Source organism: Gorilla gorilla, chromosome 19 (assembly GCF_029281585.2).
Source record: "Gorilla gorilla gorilla isolate KB3781 chromosome 19, NHGRI_mGorGor1-v2.1_pri, whole genome shotgun sequence".
In the NCBI taxonomy this organism is placed as follows: Eukaryota; Metazoa; Chordata; class Mammalia; order Primates; family Hominidae; genus Gorilla; species Gorilla gorilla.
In genome coordinates, this window is record NC_073243.2 from 100,184,433 (window position 1) to 100,206,325 (window position 21,893).

Consider the following 21,893-nt stretch of genomic DNA (forward strand, 5'->3'; position numbering starts at 1 on the left):
TCATTCATTTAATTTTCACAACAAAGCAAGAGGCAAGATTTGGCTTATTTATGGGTAATAAAATGAGAGCTTCAAGGATTTCATTTTAATGCGTAAATGAATTTCAGAACGTGTATTCTGTACAAACTTCAGAGTGACACTGGAGTGGGTAGAGAACATTAAGGGGAACAAAGACTGAAAATGAGGTATTTTATTTTGGGAGATAGTATAAAAATCGTTGAAGTGGACTCATTGTGCAATGCTTTGAACATGAATTTATTGGTCAGTGACAATAAAAAACTGGTCTTATATTATTCCTTAATTTATCTTCTAATACATATGATTTAGACCATATTCATTTACTCACTTTGTTGAAAAAATGTTTTAATTTTTGGAAATACATTGTGGGGGAAATACTTAAAGTAATAACAGCTATAGTGAGCAGAGGGGAGATATTACAGGTAACATATATTTCAATTTGAGCTTGAATTTGATGCAGGTAACAGAATCCAACCACCACGGCTTAATCCAATGTAGATGAACTTTCCTCCCATAACACGAAGCCAATACACTGAGGCACACAGACAATTAGGAAGAAATGAGGACATTTGTGTTCCTCATTTCAGCTTCTGGTGGTGATTACCTCTCTGCAGTGCTTCAATTTCTGCTTCCCCCATAACCCCAATTCATAATTAAACTCTGGGAGGATAAGGAATTTGTTGTCTTCTCTATTGTTTGCTACTAATTCTCCCAATTTTGGCCAATACTGAACCACAGTGGATGGATGCTCAATAAACATTTGCTGAATGAATGAATGATACCATCATAGGAGTTGCAGCAATAATAAAAGGCAATTTGAGTGAAAATGTGAAGTTTGCAATCAAATAGTGAAATGACCCACACGTTGATCTTAACTAAAATGGTTAGTTTAAATTAGTTAACTACTTTACAGTCTTCAAAAACATAGAGACACTTTCAGGTAACAAATATCATAACTTTTTTGATCAAGAGCAAACAGTGTGTGTTAGCCTCCCAAATATATACACACATGTACTTATGATGACACTATTGGGTTACTATTTCAGGTAATTTGCTTTAAAATTTAAATTGTGAATTGAAAGAAGTATCATTACTCTCCCTATTTAAATGCTGAACAGCAACAATAATCACTCACCTGATTTCATTTCCCAATTTGAAAATTTCTCAATTGTTTATCAATGGGTAATTCACTTAAAAAATTACAAAAATATTATCTTCTATTTGAATCTCAATAGCAACAAACAATGCCATATTGAAACAGCTGTGACTTAAATAAGAATGCCATTCTCCTAAAATCAACATACTTTGAATTACAAAATAAGACACATACATTTATAAAAAATATTTGGCATTGTTAGATTTTATTTCTAAAGTTAAGTTACACTTCCATATAAAAATGTTTTGCTTCAAATTTTGAAAAGTGATTTGAAAAATCAAGAGATATAGCATTTAGTATTTATATGTGATTTCTGTATCAGATAACTCAATGCATAAACAGAAGAATTACAATGAAGGTTTTTCACTGAGCATTGAGTACTGTAATTTGAAAATAATAAACTAATAATGTTGTAGTCTCATAGTGAATTTGAGGATTCAGAATATTCCTTTATATAGGAATTATCGGAAGCAAGAGGCAAAAGATGGCAGCAGTGAGTCGTTCCAAGATCTAACATTATACATGTTCATTTTGCTTTATTTTTCAATATTATCTAATTGTGAATTGAATAATATCTTAAGTTACAAATTATTCTAGAATAATAAAAGTCATAAATGTTTCAGTGAAATGGGGCACTGAGCAAATGAAATCAAAGCAGCCAGGACATTGGACATTACCACTCTGCTTCCTAAATAACCATATCACACCAGACCCAGCCCCAAAAGTATCTGTAGGGACTGCCTCCAGCTCGTTTCCCAGACACACAATTAATTAGGTGATAGAATTTGTCATTGCTCATCTCAATAATAACTAAAAAACGTTAGAAAATAATTTTCTTTACTTAGATCTATATCAGGCATAAAAGACACGTATATCACCTGTGGATAGTGTCTACACATCTACCTCCATTTTAATCTAAAGAGTAACTGATGTCCCCTCATCTCCCTTTCCACCTCCCCACTGACTTCTTGAGTTAGAAGATGCAAAGAGAAAACCAAACGATAGCACACTGACAGAAGCTCAGGTGGGAACTAAGAACATCTCTTGAAATATAATGTGGCCTAATGGACACGGTGCTGCTAATTTGTCTTGTACCACGTACTCAGTGTAATTGAACTGCCTTTCTGAGAACTAAGATAAAAATTACAGTTAAACGTGTGATGAAAAAAATGGTCTTGCATGTCTTCCCTCACAGGACTCAGGATATTTTAATATCAAACTGGCTTTAACACACTTGGAGTTAGCTTGGAGAACTGTTTTTGCAGGTGAGACCAAGCCTGTGTGTGCATGTCCACACCTGGGGTAGGAGGAATAAAAGCGAACATTTGTACTGTTGTCAATCGTCTGCTTAATCTGCTCCTCCTAGAAATTATTTGTTACCTATTTAACCTCTGTACGACTTTTCTCCTTCACTCTTACTTACCTTTATATTTCAACTTACTCCCAAGTATAATAAAGAATAGACTTGAATATTCAAATCATTTAAGTTTGTTGGATAATCTCTTCCAACACAAAATAGAAGCACAATGTTACTGAGAATCGTAAGCACCAAATCCCCTTTATTACAATTTCCTGCATTCTGTCATGCTTATTTGTGTTTCAGAAACAGGCTCTGCGGGGGGCGGGGGGGGGTGTGTGTGTGTAGGAGATCACAACCTCAGACAGTCTGCGGTGTTCAGGGTCATGCCCGTGGCATAATTAGGAGGAACATTCGACCTGGCCCCTGGGCAGGCTGTGCCCTGCTTGGCTTGGCTTGTGAATGCAGCAGAGGTGAGCCCCGTCCCGACTGCTGCTGAATCAGAGGGACAGGGGCGAAGGCCCAGAGGCCTTCCTTGGCACATGTTTTGGGTTTCGTTTTTCAACAAGACTTTGAATACGGTGATTCCACTTGCTGTATTTCACAGCAGGATACGCATGGGGAAGTCCCGATGGGGTTAAGGAGCAGTCAAGCCAGGAGGTGATATGGAAAACTGATCTGAACGTGAAGAAGGCAATGCGAGATGCATTGGAAGACTGTGGGGAAGGATCAGGGGAGTGGTTCACTTTGAAATAAGGAAGAAAAGGAGGAAGAGAAGGTGGCAGAGATGCAGCAGAAGAGACCAAGAGAGGAGGACAAGGTGGCACAAGAAGGGGAGGAGAGAGAACTTAATCTGCTCAAGTTCCAGACTGGGCAAGGGTCTTTCTTGCAGGAAGTTTACAGACATTCCAGATTCAAATCTGAAGTGATTTTCCCTAAGGAGAAACTCTCACTACCCGCCAAAAACATGCCGTCTGAACAGGGAAGGTGATGGCAAGATTGGGCAGGTGCTGTGGAGAAGACCTCTGCTGGACTTCGTGCCTCCTTAGCTCTGGAATCACAGGATCTGCAAGAGCATCTACCTGCGCTCACCAGCACGTTCCGCCAGCCTCCGTCCCCCAACCCACCTGGCCACTCTAGGACCCCTCGCACCCTGGCCCTTTGTTGCAGGCTGACATCTGCCCCACCAGAGTCAACTGTCAGCGCCTTGCACGTGAATTAGGGAAGCGGAGTAACCTGGGGTTCCATCCCTTCCCGGGTCCCTTCCATCTTTCGCCTAGCTCCGGAGCATCCACCCATCTCAGGTCCAGGGCGTGCGTTCCCAAGGATGCTCGGCCCTCTCCCAACCCGCGGCCTCCTCCCCTCTCTCCCGTGGCTGCCGCTGCTGCCGCGAAAACCAGGAGAAGTGGAATGCGCGCGGCGAAGCGCCGCTCTCGAGGCGGCACTGGGCATGCTCCGCACCCGGGCCCGGTTTCGGCGGCGGGGCGGACGCTCCCTCACTAGCCGGGCGCCCGGGCCGGCCGCCGAGGCTTAGGTGGAGGCTGAGGCTGCCGCGCGCCGCGGGAGGAGCCTCGCCCTCGGCGGCTGCGGCGGCGGCGGCACAGGTGGCGCGGGCCGCGCGCGGGGCGCAGCTCGGGAGCGCTCGGCGCCGGGCGCCGCGGCGGCCCCAGGCTCGCGCCCGCGGCGACAGCCGGCCGAGCGGAGCGGCGGGCGCGGCGGCTGCTCTCTCAGCCCTGCCGGCTGGCGGCGGCGCCCGGAGCCCCGAGGAGCCCGCAGGAGCCCGTGGAGCCCGCGGAGCCCGCGGAGCCGGGCAGGGGGCGCTGCGCTCGCCGAGCTCGGAGGGGCCGCCTGGCCGGGCGCTGCGCACTCGCGTCGGGAGCCGCCTCTCGCCTGCGGCGCTCGCCCCTGCCGCCCGCCAGCATCCCTTGTCCCGCGGCCGCGCTCAGACAACAAAAGCGGAAGATGCTGCAGTTGGGCAAGGTCAGGACCTTGCCCTGAAGCCGGGCGGCGCCGCGCACGCCTCTTCCCGGACTGAGGAGCTGTCGCCGGCGGAGGGTGCATGTTTGCGAAGAAGCCGCCGGGCGCCGCGCCTTTGGGTGAGTTGCGGGGCTGGGCGGCCGGGGCCGGGCGCAGCCTCCTCCCGGCGCCGTCCTCCTCCTCCTGCCGCCGGTGGGGGTGGTCCTGGGCTCCCGGCCGGCAGGCGGCGGCGGCGGCGGCTGCTGCGGGGTTTCTGCCTGCCTCGGGGAGGACCGCGATCGCGCCAGGTCCCCCTCGGAAGCCGCTGTGCCTGGAAGGGGGTCCGGGGTTAGTGCCTTTCTTGGAGCGGTTACCAAGTGGCTGCCCTGCGTGCTCCCCCTCCCTGCCACCCATCTCCCCGGGAGGAAGCGTATTTAGGGCAACACCGACAATGCTGCTCCCCGCCACCCTAAGAACATACTCGGTGCATTCATGACGTCCCTAATATACGGGAGGAGACGGGGTGGGGGTGGGGAGGACTTCCCTCCAGTCTTTTGCCCTTATGTTCAATGTCATTACGATGTTTGGCTAGAACAAAATGGAAAGACTTAGTCATATGCGTCCATGGCCGTGTCTTCAGGCTCCCGCGGCTTGCCAGACCCTGAACCCCCTTGGGCTATATTTAGCGGCTTCCGAGCAAGCCTTTGCAGCCGGCTTCACAGGTTTCGGGGGCTTCTGCGTGCTGACAATAGACAGCCAGGCTCCAGAAAGCGCCGCCTGAAAGCCAGGTTTGGAAGGCTGTGCGTGTGTATGGGAGATAAGCGATGCAAAATTGGGGTGATCCGTAATTAATGGCTGAAAGCGAAGCTGCTTTTTTCTTTTTTCCCGACCCTCATCTTATTCTGGTGTGTAGTGTGTTTTCTTCGATTGCCACTCGGCAGGTTGAGCCTCTGCGTTCAGAATTAAGTCACTAGAAAGGTGATGCAGCCTCCCTGGTGTGTGTGGTAGGAAAACAGACTTGGGAATTTTTGGGGTGTGTGTGTGTGTGTGTGTCACAAAGAACAGTTACTTCCAAAATGCCCAAAGTTGTATTTTGCTGTAACCGTGGGGATATGAAGGGTGTGGGAGATGAGAGAGAGAGGGGCAGGTTGTGGTTCCAAGGTGTTTTTTTTTCTTTTCTTTTCTTGCGTGCCTCATTTGAGCTGATCTGATTCGCCTTAGCTCTGGAAGGTGTTATTAAGATGTATTTTTACTGTGCTTAAGCAAATATGTTGATTTAGAAAACAGAGAATGTTGTAAACCTAGTATTAGGCCTGGCAGGTGTAAATTTTCACTTTTAAGAACTATGTGACCAATATTTAAGAGGCTTGGGATTTTCTGCAGTGACTTCCATGAAAACAAGGAGGTGCTGAAACTCCCTAGGAGTTATCTCATTGTGCATACTTCATCAGGGGCTGAAGCTACCGAGGGCAGTCCAGCTGGTCTCTGCTGCTGGTCATTCACCTACATAATGACAAGGCTTCGGGGCTGCACCACTTCTAAAATCCCATGGAGAAGTGTTTGCTGTGACTCATATCAAGTTATGGCGGTGAACCTGTTATTATTTTGGGGATTTCTGCTACGAGAAGTGTGACATATAGGGGCGAGTATCCTCAAATATGAACTAGATGCTTTAAACTGCCCTCAAATGTCTTTTATTAGCATATGGTTGCCATACGGAGAATGTTCCTACTGTTGTTGGGGAAAAATGTTAAGTGGTATCATTACTGATCTGTGGGTTCCAAGGGCTCAGGGCTTGAAGGAAGACGATTACATTCAGAGTTAAGTGTTGAAATTTGGGAGGCCTTTGATTATACTAATCACAAGTCAGTGTTGCAGAAGGACTGGCAAGGTCTATACGGCTCAAGTTAATTGAATACTGTGATTAGTTTTTAGCAATATTGTTTTAGTTTCACCTTATTCACATTCAGGGAACTTTCCGAGAGCACTTTGAACACACCGTTGTGCCCATTGCATTGTTTTAGTATAAAATTTCTTTCAAAAAGAAGCAATAGATGAAGTAGCATACATGTCTCGTTTCCTTTTCTTTTTTCCTTTTGAGCCTAGTGTTTCATTCTTAAACATGATTCTTAAAGGACTAGTTGATATTGCTCTGTGCCTGTGTGTGTACCCAGAGCGGCCGATGGGCATGTGAAAAACTACATATACTGTATATGTGGGTTTTATGTTATCTTGTGGATTGAAAATGATATTATCTGATTGAATGGCAATTGTAGTAAGTACGCGAGGTTGTTGCCCTAATAAAATTGTCATAGTCTTGCGGAAAGGAGTTATTTAATTTGGTGTACGTTTGTATAGTTGTATAACCCAATCATTATAGATGTCACTAATGTTTTCATTGTTTGTAATAAAAGTCATACACTGTCAAATTACAGTATTTCTATCCACTTTACATCTTTCACAATAGAATATAAGCCAATTCTTTCTCCCAGTGAAATTGTTCATCAGAGACAAAAATGAAATTCAAATACTAGTTTGCAAATGCAATTTATAGTTTTGTTAAATAATTTCTAAGGATGATATTGCTTTCATAATGGTTTCTAAAATTAAAAATGAAGTTATAATCTCAAATATAATATTACTTTGGCATTTAGTTGAATATGCAGTGTATGCAGAAAATGTTACAGAACTTGCTCTTTTCTGTTTTGCCTTATCAGACTTCTTTTTTGTGTGGTATAAATTTGTGTGGACTTGTCGAAGGGGTTTTCAGAGTAATTTCATCAGGTTGTCTTTAAGAAAACATTAACATTACATTTGAAATAATTTATTGTAATTTGTCCATAGGGTCAGCAAACTATGTATGGACCAGTGTATACAGCTGTAACAAGCCAATTGAATTAAAATAGAAACTGTTACATTTTGAACTTCCAATGTTTTCTTCTTTATGATTAGCCACAGAAAATGGGAACACCCATTTTTGTTTTTTCTCTGTGCGAACATTATTTTCACTTCTTAGAGGGAAATCCTTGATGCTAGTCTCACTCTTCCTAACAGAGTTTTTGTTTTTAAAAGACTTAACATAGTTGGGAGTACTTAAACTTGGATGTCATAATTCAGACAATGAACAAAAACAAAGCATGGACTGCTAGTCATTTTCAAGTCCAGTACTTCAGCTGAAGGTGTGGTTCTTTGCTGGCTGATTTGCAAGTTGGAAATACACTGCCAAGCCAAATTCATTGTTGGCTTCCATGATGGTTTTCCTCATTCATCTTCTGAAGGTGTTCTCCTGTCCACAGTACTTTGATAGCCTTCTGGTGTGTGAAAAGTTAATTTGAGTGGGAACAGTTCATGATACTTGTTGCTAGCTTCAAGTTATCTGATTATATGCCAAAGCAACAGCTTTTTATATTAATATAAAATTTTAAACATGTCATCAATAAATAGTTTCTATCACATTGTCTGCCAATGCAGCCTACTGATTAACAAACTGCCTGGTTGGGTTTAATGAACTCAGTTATAGTCACAAACAGTACCTCCAACACAGGGAACTCACAGAAATATTTTATCATACTGTGCTTTTTAGTCCATTAAATATTAAGACTCATAACAAAAATCTGCAGTTATGACACCTCCAGTTGTTTATCTTTTGATCACATAGCAGTTAAGTGCAATTCCAAGCTCTGAATCATGGTTAATTGATTTGTAGGAAGTGTCTTAGCTATGTCAGGATATTGAAGTACCTGTATCAATTAGTTTTTGACAAATTGGAAATAATGACTAAATAAGTGAAACAATGCTTCCTAGAACCTTTCTATCTTAGATAAATATTCGCATGTCTCTCTTGGCACATTACGTGCAAAATGAATTACATATATTGAAACATTTTATTGGGTTCTTATATATTATATATTACAGTATTTTGTAATAAAGTTACACACACACACACACACACAAACACGTTATATGTCAGAGCCCAACTATTTTTCTAGAAATATGTTTGTGATCTGAAATGACAATTATTGGAAAAATAAGTTTCCCTAGTGTAATGCTGTCTTGCATTCTGCTTCTGGTGGGTACAGAGATGTGGAGAGAGCACTGGCTTTTGGTGGATTCTAGTCCTGTCTCTTCTTAGCTGTGTATCCCTCACCATTTATGTGATCCTCAGTTGTTAACTCAGTTTCTTCAGCTGTAAAATGGGTACAATAAGACACAATATCTTAAAAGATTTCTTTGAGGATAAAGTGAGTAAGAGCATGGATAAGTGGCTTGTAAATTACAAAATTTATGTAAACACAAGAAATCAATATATACATATTAAGACAGGTAGTAATGTTTTATACATATCTAATTAAGTAGGTTATCTAGGTTACCATCCTCTCTAACAAAGGATATTAAATGGCTGTAATTTCCCTACCCCAACCCCTATTGTAATATTGCTTCATTATGCAGATTTGCTTATAAAATATGCTAAACTTTCTATTCTGAAACATACCAGCCCTTTATATATTAAAGTATATAGCAGTTAAGCTAAAGGAGAAGTAAATTATATCTCCCAACACCATTATTATAAAAGATTCTAATCGAGTAGAAATTACAAAACTTTGATATTCTTTATTAGTGTTATATTAGTCACCTGATTAAGATCAAATTTTCTACAAAGATTAATGTTGTACAAAGACTATCATAGACAGTTTAATAAGCATCACTCTCTGTGAGGTCAGATATTACACATCTGCTCTGTTTAGAACCACCGAGCATGAATCTCATCATCATGTCATTATGATAGAGAAAAAAGAAACCTTAAACAGCTAAATGTATTACATAAAGGGAAGACCCCCTCCCCAATTAAAATCAAGTCCTTGAAGAGAAATAAAAAGTGTGTGAATTGGTACCTCCTTGAAAATAGATGGTCATTTTTGCTTCGTTTCACTCTTAAGAGCTTCAGTGAAGACAAAAAAGTGCCCAGCTCTTCCAGGTTTGAAGATGCCCAGCTCCTTGGGATGATCAAACCCAGAGGGGCTTCATTTAGAACTGTGATCTTCAGCAACATAATTTTTAGGATAATTACGATTCGATGTGTCTTGGAATTTGTTTTAGAACGTGAGCTGTATAATGGACAAATTTATCTTCAGTCAGAAAAACATTTTTACAATAAATGTGGTTATTTGTATTCAAATTTATGTGTTGTTGTGGGAACTGCCAATTATAAGTTACCAGAGCAAAATACATGTTATGATAAAAGGCCTTACTGGGTTTTTTTGTTTTTTTGGATCAAAGTAAGCAGGTGAGCCAATTATATTTGGTTAAATAAATATTGTAACATTTCTACAAGTTTTGAATGATACAGAAATGTTACTAAATAGGATGTTTATAACACTAGATGATGGGGGAACAATTAATTGTATCATTGATATTAGAAAATACACTTCTCTTGCCTAGGTAAAGGCCAGAGAAGTGTATTAGTAACATTTTTGGTTTAACAGATGTGATGATCACAACTGTCATTAGAAATTTTGTCCAGTAGATATGTATAAAGAAAACTGCATTTTGTGCATGTTTTATGCAGTTCTTTCTTTTGGTTTAGAAACCTCCTTATAATGTACAAATGCTTTATTGTATCATCTCTTTGCATTTAAATATGCAATTACATAAACCACAGAAAGGTATATAGTTACTTTAAGAATTACAAAATGTGCAGGAATGTGGGTTGTTGGTGTCTTTAAGGAATCAAATAAATATCAAGCTCTCCTCCTCCCCACTCCCCATCTCAGCATGTTGGGATATTGGAAGGGAAAAAGATAAATAATTGGCTACCATGGGCAAAAATATCAGTTTTGATTAGACATAGCTTAGTGTGGCAGTTGAATGACATCCCAGGTCCTCTGCCTTCTTTCCCTCCTCCCTCCCCACAGGGACAGAGCTTTTTCTGATCTGGCAGAGCCAAGCCTTGCTCTCTGCAGGGAGGATGATCTCCAGAGGAAGAGAGAAGAAGCAAGGCAAGCTGCTTCTTTATTCTTCAGAGGCACAGAAAGTGAAAAGCTGGAGAGAGGCCAGCAGTGTTACATTAATTAAGTTCCCTTTGCCTGAAAGGAAATATCAGAATAGAGAAGAAGTGTTCCCCATTGGCATGGTTTATGAAGAATTTTAGTTGATAGAATTCTGGATATAGTAGCTTTCACGGTACTTTGCTTGGTATTTGAGCTCTTTAAATATTTCATGGTATTTTGACACTACATCAAGAGTTATCAAGGTAGCGTCTAATGCCCTGGTTGATTTGTAGCAACTATGGTCCATGAAGTTCAGCAGATTTATGTATAGCCAACTTTAAAATAACTTACCCTTGGCGTTCTTCCCCTATTTTTCATGTTATTCTTTAACTGCCAATAATTGGATCGCTTTGTAAGTGGTGAGAATTAGACATAAAAAAGACGATGTGAAAATCTGACTTCCCAAACCATATATAAGTGATCTAGGCTAGCTATTATCCACAGCTTTTTCTGCCTCAGTATAAATAATTAGATTTTGGTGGCTGTTTGATGTTTTGCAATTAATAGGAGAAATCATGGACACAGTAAAGAAAGAAGATAAACATTGCTTTTCTAAATAGATATGATGTTGTATTTAAGTCTAAGCATGACTACTCAACCTAAAAATGCTCACTTTTTAAAACAAATTTTATTCTCTATCACATATTTTATTTGGACTTTCAAATATTAGACTAATATAGCAGTCATTACCTTCAACAGTATAGAATAATGTAATTTCCAGAAAGAGCAACCTCTTTGGTAGCTCCAAATGTAAAAGAGCCACAGTTCAATCTCTCATCTCTAATGCAGTCTTCACTGGTGTGGAGCATTGTTCTTGGGGTCATGGAGAAACCGAATAAGGAAGAAGAATCCTCCAGAAAGACAGAGAGGTGTTATATAAAAAGTCTCAGAGATAGTACAAATTGTCTCATTAACCCAGGACATGGAAGGTTGATGCAGGAAGGCTGGGGCTTGTAGCATCTGGATCAGATTATTTGTGTTGCTTAACTCAGGTTGAAAAAGAGTAATGTTAAATTCATAGCAGGTGCATAGATATATTATGGCACCTCTAGCCAAAGAAATATGCAATTATGAATTATAGTTTCAGAGTAGCTAATTACATGAGAACTATTCATAATACCAAAGCTAAGAAGATAATCAAGGCAAATAACTATATTGAATGTGATACCCAGCACACATACCCACTCACAAATGTGAGAACACTGAGAACACAGTGTTTATGTCAGGGTTTCAAGAGTTTTGTTCTTTATATATTACTTTTCCACTAAATATATCATAGTTTAATATATATATTACATTATGCAGAAGAAAAGCATGCTTTTCCATTCTTGAAAAGAATAGTATATATTTATTTTGGGGTGAAGTTCATTAATTAGCTGAATGCATGACTTAAAGTTAACAAAGGTCACTCATCATGGAATGTAGATTACACAGATTTTGATCAGCCATACTTACGTTTCCTCTCCTTTAAATTTGAGATTTGTTTGTTTTCAAAAGTAGTGCATGCTCATTGAAAATTCAAAAATACAGAAATGATTAAAAGAAGTTAAAATTCATGCATGGTTGCAAGCCCCAGAAATGACCATATTTTTAGCAGAGATGTCAAGCTATACACATTTTTAAATTTAGAAAACATTGCTCATATTCTGTTTAGTTACCTATTAACATCTCATGTAATTAGTATTTATTTTTAGTGTCTGTTTTCCATACCTTTATGTAACATTATTTACTTACATCACTCTGTTATTGGAGATTGATGACATTTTCATTTTTGGTAGTTATATTTAATGCTGTAATTAAGATCCTAATAACTAAATAGTCGTCATCAGCTTATTTAATCTAGATTACTTCCTAGAACTGGACGTTTTCAAGGTTGTTGATATATGTTGTTCATTTGTCTTCCAGGAAGATTATATAATTTATATTTCTCTCAGCAAGGCAGGAGTGTACCAATTTTCCCATGATTTCAACAACACTGGATGTTGTAATGAAAAAAATAAAACTTCTAATTACATAGGAGAAATATTGTGTTTTTCTGTAATTTATTTGCTTCTCTGTTAATATTCCTGAGGTTAAATATTTTCTAATTTTTTGGTGTCTACGTCTAATTGTTTTTGTGAATTATCTTTTTATATCTTATACACATTTCTCAATTTATCTATTTTCCTTTTTTAAAATTGATTTATATTGTTTGTCTATAGTAATTATGTCACTCTGTCATGTCTTAACAGTTTATATATCATTTTATTGGTTCCTATTTTGGGAGCATAATTCTAAACCTTGAAGTTAAACTTACTCACTTGTCCTACAGGAGTTCTTTTTTAAGGAAACATTTTACTGCTTGCTGATTTCGTGTGTCTCGGTAGTAAATACAGCAGTGGAGCAAATGGTTGAGAAAATAGCTTCAAAGTTGTACCCCAACTGACTGAGTTCATATCCCAACTTCATCATTTTCTAAGTGAATGGTTAGTTTACTACTAAGTGTCATAACACAGGGGAAACAATAATTCCTGTGTCTTCAGGTTGTTGTGACGGTGAATTAAGAGACCATGGACTTAAAATACATAGCAGAGTATGTGGTATATTCACTATTACAACACACATTAGCTGTTTCTACTGCGAAATAATACAGATGCCAGATGCTTTTCTGTAATTCTGGCGTTTGCTTTTCCCACATGAAGCATAAACGCACCTGCACAGACTCCAGGATCACTGTGTGAAAAGGCAAGGTGTTTGTGGCAGTCCGGGGCTCACAGGTGCAGTGCTTTGTGTGTGGTTCTGGCACTTCACTGTGTGTTCTTCAGGGATGTCTCATTTCTCAAGTTCAAGTTCATTGGGAAGAGTCAGGACACTGTTTTTAGGCAAACACATGATTTTCTACCTTCTCCCCCTGCTCTCAGGCACACACTCCTTCTCTCTGGTCACATAGGACCATGCTTCTCCCCAGCCCCACCCCATACTGGTAATCTATCTTTTAAAATAATTGATCCACAAATCATAGGATAGTAGTGGGCATGTAACAAACACTTAGTTCATCATTTGGGGCAAAAATGGTTTCTGAACCAAGGTTTCTTTGCTTGCTTTGGGTTGGTTTTGGGTACAGACACTGCAGCACCCTGGAGGGACCACTGCCTTAGGATGCCGAGTTCTGGGATCTAAATCATGCTTGGCACTTGCCTTCTCTTGTGACTTTGCATCTTTGCCTATTTTGTCATTTGTTCCTTGGGATAAAAACTCACAGGGCTTTGTTGAATGTGCTGTGATAATTTAGGTGAAAATGCTTTGGGAAGCTTAATCATAATAAACATTTAAGTATAAAATATATTCTCTGGAACTTTTGATGCACTTCAAAAATACAGTAATGGTGGGGGGGTAAGAGTTAGAGTCAAAATATTTTCTTGCCTATAAAACTAAATCTCTGAATTTCGTTACTAATATGTTTATAAAATGCCCACTTCCATAATGGTTGTAAAGATATTGCTACATTTCATGCTATTGGCTATTGCCTAAAGGGAGAATTCTCCTTTATCCATCCGTAGAAGTGATTCTTGTTGTTTCTTCGTACCACTTCAAATATTGTAAGTTATACAAAATTGGCCCAAAAAGTTTCTTGTATTTTTTCCTTGTGGTGCAGATATTTGCTGCTTAAAGATGGGAGTGGAATGAAGCCCTATTGTCCTTCAAGAGTGAAGTCTGTAGAAATGTCTCCAGAATATTATTTTCTCTCTTGGTGGGCTGCCGCGTCTGGCACCTGTGAGGCTTTATCAGAACAGTTTTAGAAGTGTGAACCATAGTTGGCTTCCATTTTTTGAGATATTTCCTTAAATACTTTGAACAAAATTGCACAGAATTCTTATCGCTCTAACTGTAGTCTGCCAATAGGAAGAAATCATGTGTAAGTTACAGAAATCTAATTTATTCTCGATTCCCAAAACTTTTGAAGGAAGTAAAGAAGTCAAGTTAAACATTCCTCAATGAGTATGTTACTTAGTGAGTTACAAAGTTTTAGGTACTTGAGAGGGGATGCTAATCTTCGTTTTGCTGACTGCCTATAGCAATTTCAGATATGATCTCCTTATAAATCAAAAGTCTTCTTTCAGCAGTTTAGCGTGGGTTGTGTGATAAATTGTATAGTGACACCATATTTCCTGTTGCAGCAGTTGAGGGGATCCATGGGGTGTACTTAGCTTGTACTTAGCCTGTGGACCTAGGACAGAAGCAGAGTGTGAGAGGATAGAGCCAAGATGATGGCTGGAGGAAATTAACGTTCAGGCAGCATCCTTCTTCCTCTGCAAATATAGGCGATGGATGTGGAAGGCTGAGGATGTTTTCATGAGCTAGGAGCTGGGAGTTTGGTAATACCTGGTAAGTGCAGGAATTTCTAGAAGTGGAAAGGTGTAAGGTAGCTTAAACTAGTTTTAGAAACAGAACTATTATAATGGGCGAGTCCACTGTTTATTGATTTATGCATTCATTCAACAAACTGGACAAATTTAATTTTAAATGAGGCAAGAAGTTATAACTAGTAGCAGCAAGCTCTGGATGTAGATACCTCCAGCGCTAGATAATCTGTCCCCCTCTGAATGGTTTAGTCATTTATTTTTCTAGTTGAAGGGTAGCTATTTCTATCCTTTTCAAACATGGATTTCCAACTGAGATGGCTGTGCAGCCTTAATTCCATCACATCTCTGAAATCCTTCCCTTTCTCCATGTGCCAATTCTCTTAAAATGCATTAATTCCTGCTAGGATTTAAGATCTTTCAGTAGTAAACATAAATACTGTATGTTTACATAGTAATAATATGAGTTTATATGGCTTCCTTGTGGCCTGATAAATCGTGCATTTTACAATAGTGCAGTTAGACCTACAGAATGGCAGGCGGTGCAGAGCCGCCAAGTGGGAGAGCTGGTGACAGGGCTGGATAAAGTGCTGTCTTAAGTTGAACAGAGTGTGGGAGGAAATATAAGCAAAGTTATTCCATAGAATTTTATAGCATGTTAGTCTTTACAAGTGCTTTCTCATATTTTATCTCTTGAAAGGGAGGATAAGAATTTTGAAAGCAATGTAACAGATTTTTGGACCAGTAGTAGATTTCGTCGTGTTCACTGATTCTTGGAATATCCTTAGGTGATATTCATCTGATTTTAAATATACATGCTGTTCCTTACAGTTATTTATCATTTTAGCTAATTGAGATGTGGTGGGCTGGGATTTGGTGGCTACGTGAGTTTTTTTTTTTAGCTCTGGCCCAAAGAAGGTGCTATCTAACTCCGAAGAGATTTTGTCTTTTTTTTGGCAGTTTCTCTCAAGATCTTTGATGCTTACACAACTGTCCATTGCCTTTCCTTTTTCTTTTTATTCTTTAGAGCAAATTGCTTTGTGGATTATGAGGGAAAATATTTCTTCTTTGCTGTAGCTTATTAATTTTCAATATGTGTACCCAGGACTTATGTTAAATAGTTAGTTCTACTACAGAAGTAATTTCAGTTTTTCTGCTGAATGGTTTTCATATTAGTAGAGCATTGTTACTTTCATGTTTACTGTCAGCATAGCTTTGAAGATAGATATTTATGGTCATTTGGAGAAATGTAGGACTGTTCGTACATTGATTAGAAGGCATCGAGAAGACAAATAAGGTAGGCTAGTCATCCCAGTATCAGCACGTGGTGCTATATATACTCTTTGCATGAAACCATTGGCATGTGGAAAAGTTCACCATCATCAACAAGCTAAGCTGCATGTGGAAAAGTTCACCATCATCGACAAGCTAAGCTGCATGTGCATTCTGGGCTTAAAAATATAGACGCAATGTAAGGTGTCAGGTTTTGTGATGTGCAGATGTGTGATGTTATAGAGAATATTATGATGTCAGAAGAATTTGTGAAGCTGTTCATGAATCACCAAGAGAAGATGGTAGGATGTTTTGAAAACAGATTCACAGACTGTGCTGTAGCACTGAGTGGATAATTGAGTGCCACACTGAAGGGCATAAGTATTTCCTAAGGGCATAAATATTTCCAAATTTAATAACATACTGTATTCCCTTTCATCTCAGAAGTTCAGAAAAACTTGTCCAATGTCAAGTGATAGTGCATCCTGGCTTTGGAAGGATTCCACCAAATTTTTCCAAGACTGTCATAGTTGGCTCAGGCTGCCCTAAATTGTGTGGCTTAAACAACATTAATTTCTCACAGTTTTAGAGGCTGGAATGTCTAAAATGAAGATGCTGGCAGATTTGATTCCAGGTGAGGGCTCTCCTCCTGACTTGCAGATGGCTGCCTTCCTGCTCTTTCCTCACCTGGCCTTTTGTAGATCTCTCATCTGTCTTCTTAGAAAGCTACTGATCCCTTCTTGAGGGCCACATCCCCATCACCTAATCTAACACTAATTACCTTCCGAAGGTCCCATTTCCAAGTGCCATCACATCGGGGGCTAGGGCTTCATCATACTACTTTGTTGGTGGGTGAGGAGAAGACACAAACATTCAATCTGTAACAGAGACCACAGGATGAAACCAGCAAGGTACCCAGTGTCAAGGAAGGCCAATCTCTGGTGGCAGATTTTGGAACTTTGGTATTGAATTATTCCCTAAATGAATGATAATTCCTGATGGATAATATGAAGCTCTTTGAGGTATTTTATTAACAAGTGATTATTCAGCTCAGTTTAAATGTTTTGCTTTGATTTATAAAATTCAGAATGTGATACATAGAACAATATGGTATATAGAGTACCTAGACCCACGTGTCTGTATTTATTAACATATGGCATTCCAGAGTTCCTTTTTAAGTGTCTTTTTCAAAATTGCATGGATGCTTCTCATCTTGGTTGAACCTCCCACTTCTTGTCACCTTCAGTGTTAAGAGGCTGATCCAGCTGTCTCATTGCTCACAAGGGTTTCTGCAGCAGGCTCCTGGCTGGCCACCCCACTGTGAGCTCATCATTCCTACGGCCATCCTAGGGCTCCTTCTAGTTCACTCACATCTTGCCTTAGCTTATAACCCTAGTGGTGACAACCAGCAAAAGGTCCAGTTTCTTTCTATTTTATCTTATCTCCCCTCTCTGTCCCCGGGTTTATTAGGCTCTAGCCACTTTGGCCGCCTGTCTCTGCTGATCATCTTGTGAAAGCAAGTGTTTCTGTCCTAACAGTTACCCTGTTTTATCTTTTTCATAACATATGAGTGATAGAAATCATCTCATTTATTTGTTGGTTTACAGGTTTGTTTCCATGTCTCCTTCCATTAGACTGCAACCTCCTTGAAGGTTGATCATTAAAATAACTTTAAAATTGATCATTTACTGATATAGTACACATATGAACTCACAAGCATTAATGCATACCTGGCATCTAAGTAGCTGCCTTATGAAGGATAAAATTTTAATATATGATCATCAAGTCATATCATAGATAGATGTTGAAATGAGAAGACAAGACAGAAGACAGATAGTCTATCTGAAGGGATGTGAGAGATCAATATGAAGATGAGTTTATAAGAGCTGCCTGCCTTTCCATGTACAGGTGTAATATAGTGCTTTTTGCCTCTCTGGTCAGCTGCCATGGATGTCCTGGCATCCTCAGAGAGAGCAGGTTGTCTTTCAAAGGCAGGTTATCTCATGATAAATACAGCTGTGACAGGTTTTTGTGGCAGGAGGGTATGTTAAATATATGAGACTATACTTTTGGTTCATGATTTAATATGAACCAATATAGAACCAAGAAGTAGAACTGTACCAAGTTTAAGTTTTCAGGGACCAGTAATCAGCATCTCAGAAAAAGTAGTGGACTGTGAACTGCAGGAAAAAGTTGATTCTGATGGGAATTTTCAGGCTACTTTTTCAAGATATTATAATGAGAAAGTATAGATGAATAATGGCAAAATTGGAAGTATACAACATATATAATTATGAAAGTAGATTTATTTTCTCAAAGTGAATTTATATTTTTCATTATCTTTAAATTGAAGGTACTGTCTATGACTTGGAATATTGTCAACTAAAAGAAAAGTAGAATATTTTAAAAGACTATAAAATATTCAGATGCTAATTTTGGCATAAGACCTTGAGTGATAAAGGTTGAAAACATTGTGATGTCCTTTATAAAGAAGAAAGTTTAATGTGTTTGGGATATGGAGTTTTAAAAGTTGCAATGTAATAACATGTTAGAAGTGAATTCTTGTGACTTCAAGAGTGATATTTTAGTAATTCTGTGTGTACTTTTATTTCATCTCATATAAGAAATGTCTGTATCTGAGAATTTATATTAATATAAAATGAAGTATTGCTTTTATAAACTTTAATATTTCTTGTTTGGACTCCACTACCATGAAATCCCCTGCTTATTTAAATTAGCTGTGCCTTTAGTGAATTATGTCTTTGAAACATAAACCTGCACGCAGAAATGCTTGAAGTTATCAAATGTGTCATTAGACTGGGGAGATTCCTTTGGCCTAACAAGAGTATTTTAAGGTAGTTGCCCTTTGGTGTTTAATTGTGGCTACCCACTCAAACACTAATTTAGAATGAGTTGTTTCTCTCTTGGAGCATTGAATTGGCTACATAGTTGTGCATCTTTAGTGTTTGAATCTGCTCTAAATTGTGTCTTAAAATCATTAACTCAGTTTAGTCTTAGAGAGACATTTGAAGGTTTGTAACTGAAAATGTGTTACCTGTGGTGTGTCTGGGTGTAGATCATCTCAGGGCTCAGTGGAAGGTGGCATTCTGGCCCCTTCTCCCTATCTTCAGCTGCATGGTTGACATTCTGCCTGCTGTCTAGTTATTCCAGCTTTTGGCTTTGAGTCTTACAGAAAGAAGGAAAAGGGGCCTTCATCTGATTATTTACCAAGGTTGGTACATGCCATGAAAAGGTTTCTATTTAAGAGTCATTCCAGGGGCTGGGCGTGGTGACTCACGTCTATAATCACAGCACTTTGGGAAGCTGAGGTGGACAGATCATGAGATCAGGAGTTCAGGACCAGCCTGGCCAACATGGTGAAACCCTGTCTCTACTAAAAATAGAAAAATTAGCTGGGCATGGTGGTACATGCCTGTAATCCCAGTTACTCGGGAGATTGAGGCAGGAGAATTGCTTGAACCGGGACTGGGAGGCGGAGGTTGCAGTGAGCTGAGATTGCGCCACCTCACTCCAGCCTGGGTGACAGAGTGAGCTTCCATCTAAAAAAAAAAAAAAAAAAAAAGAGTCATTCTGGGAACTTGAAAAATACAGAATGAGGCCGACATTGCTGTGTTGCAAGTAGTAGGTAGGAGGATCATGTGAAATTTCTAACAGGTAACCATGTTTGATCTATAAAAATAACTATTCTAATTATTTTCATTCTCCTCAATGGAGGAGCTGATCAATAAGTGAAAAATAACTTGTATTCCTTTCTTCCCCCTGAAATTCTTCATTTGGTGGCTTGACAAATAAGAGATTGGAATTCTCTTGTGTTTTCAAATACTAAGGGAGATGTGCCAACTCTTAGGTCATGGGGGAAACCATTGATTGGATTAAGGTTGGCAAGGCTGGAAAGAATTAGCTTAAGTCCCTGAGCAATTTAAAGAACTGTGGGCTAGTACGTTGGCCCTGGGGAATGGGGTGCACGCAGTCACTCTGCCACAGGGAAATACTCTTATCTTCGTCAACCATTCTACCTTTCCTGGGTCTTTTAGCCTAGTCGTAAGGTTGTAACTTTGGCCTTTAAGCTACACTAGGTTTAATTAAAGGACAGATGTAATGTTCTAATATTTACAATATTCCATTTTCTAAGTTTCAACAACATTTTGTTTTTGCACTTTGAAATGTCATATGATTATTCTAAATGAGGTTAGAATTAATTTAAGAATGCCATTCATTTATAAAATTGAAGCCCTCAAGTCTTGTCCAAATGTTTACTTCAGATTGAATATGCTGGTAATACCAGGTTGAAAACATTAAAATATAATTTAGCATCCAAGGATATGAGTAAGCAATTCATAAAAAGTGTCAATTAAAAAAATCTACTTTATACATAGCTTGATACAATGTGTTGAAAATAGTACTTTACTTTTGTGGCTTCCTCCCCAAAGCCCATAACCTCAGTCTAATCATGTGGAAGACATTTATTCTGCAGAATGCCTGACCAGTATGCCTCAGAACTGTCAAGGGCATCAAAAACAAGGAAAGTCTGAGAAACTGAGAACCAAGAGGAGTCCAAGGAGACATGATGACTAAATGTGGTGTGGCATTTTAGATGGGGCCCTGGAATAGTAAAAGAACATTAGGGAAAATTACATAAATCTGAATTAAGTATGAACTTTAGTTAATAATAATGTATCAATACTGGTCATTAATTATAACAAATGTGCCATACTAATCTAAGATGCTTATAATAGGAGAAATTAGGTCCTAAAAGATAAAATTTATTTATTTTTTACAACCTAATTTTTAATACTAGAAGTTTTTTTTTTTTTTTTTTTTTGCTTGCTCAAAGTTTTTAAAGATCTCTGTAAAGGGAACGATGTTTTTGTTTGATTTTAGTGGGGTTAGACTATGTCCTAATATTTTAGAATTATTATTCAAATTGATTTCTAATTAAATAGCAAATCAGCCTAAAATATTTTTATCAGTTATGTCATGGATTTTTGGCAAAGGTGAGGGGAAGGAGAATAAGTACTCAAAATTATTTTTAAAAAGCAGTAGAATAGGCCGGACGTGGTGGCTCCTGCCTGTAATCCCAGCACTTTGGGAGGCCGAGGCGGGTGGATCACAAGGTCAGAAGATCAAGACCATTCTGGCTAACATGGTGAAACCCCATCTCTTCTAAAAATACAAAAAATTAGCCGGGCGTGGCGGTGTGCGCCTGTAGTCCCAGCTGCTGGGGAGGCTGAGGCAGGAGAATGGAGTGAACCCGGGAGGCGGAGCTTGCAGTGAGCCGAGATCGCGCCACCGCACTCCAGCCTGGGTGACAGAGCGAGACTCTGTCTCAAAAAAAAAAAAAAAAAAAAAAAAAAAGCAGTAGGATAGAAAACATCTTATTTGATAGTGGCTTGGAATCAAAAGAAACATAACTTGAAATTTGTAAAATTGCTCAGGTATTTTGTTTAGAGAATGGCTTTTTATAGAAGCAAAGAGCATTTTCATCATGTTTGGAAATTATTTTAACAAATGAGTGGGAATGCTATCTTCTTTCCATTTACAAGGCCAAAAATGTAATTACTCTTTATTTTATGAATCATCTTACTGATGATCTGAAGATAAACTTTTAATGCCTCCTCACCAGCCCTTTTACACAACCCGTGTAATTCTTAGAAAGTACGCATAGTTAGAGTTGCTAGATTTAGCAAATGTAAATACAAGATGCCTACTTTACTTTGAATTTCATATAAACCATACTTTTTTTTTTCAGTCTAAGTATGTTCCAAATATTGCATGGGACACACTTA

The 21,893-nt window shown here is 39.2% G+C and overlaps 1 protein-coding gene across 3 annotated transcripts in view; it reads left to right on the forward strand.

The window, feature by feature from the left end:
* The first annotated feature begins 3,928 nt into the window (after window positions 1-3,928).
* The window catches only part of CTNND2 (catenin delta 2), a 928,369-nt gene continuing 910,404 nt past the window's right edge, over window positions 3,929-21,893 (forward strand). Inside the window, exon 1 of one of the 3 annotated variants that reach the window (XM_031003315.3) lies at window positions 3,929-4,567. In XM_031003315.3, coding sequence (XP_030859175.3) covers window positions 4,531-4,567 — 37 coding nt within the window. In that variant the 5' untranslated portion in view covers window positions 3,929-4,530. Of the gene's footprint in view, window positions 4,568-5,000; window positions 5,216-21,893 lie in introns of those variants that run through there. The other 2 variants (XM_031003313.3, XM_031003314.3) reach the window with 2 other exon arrangements.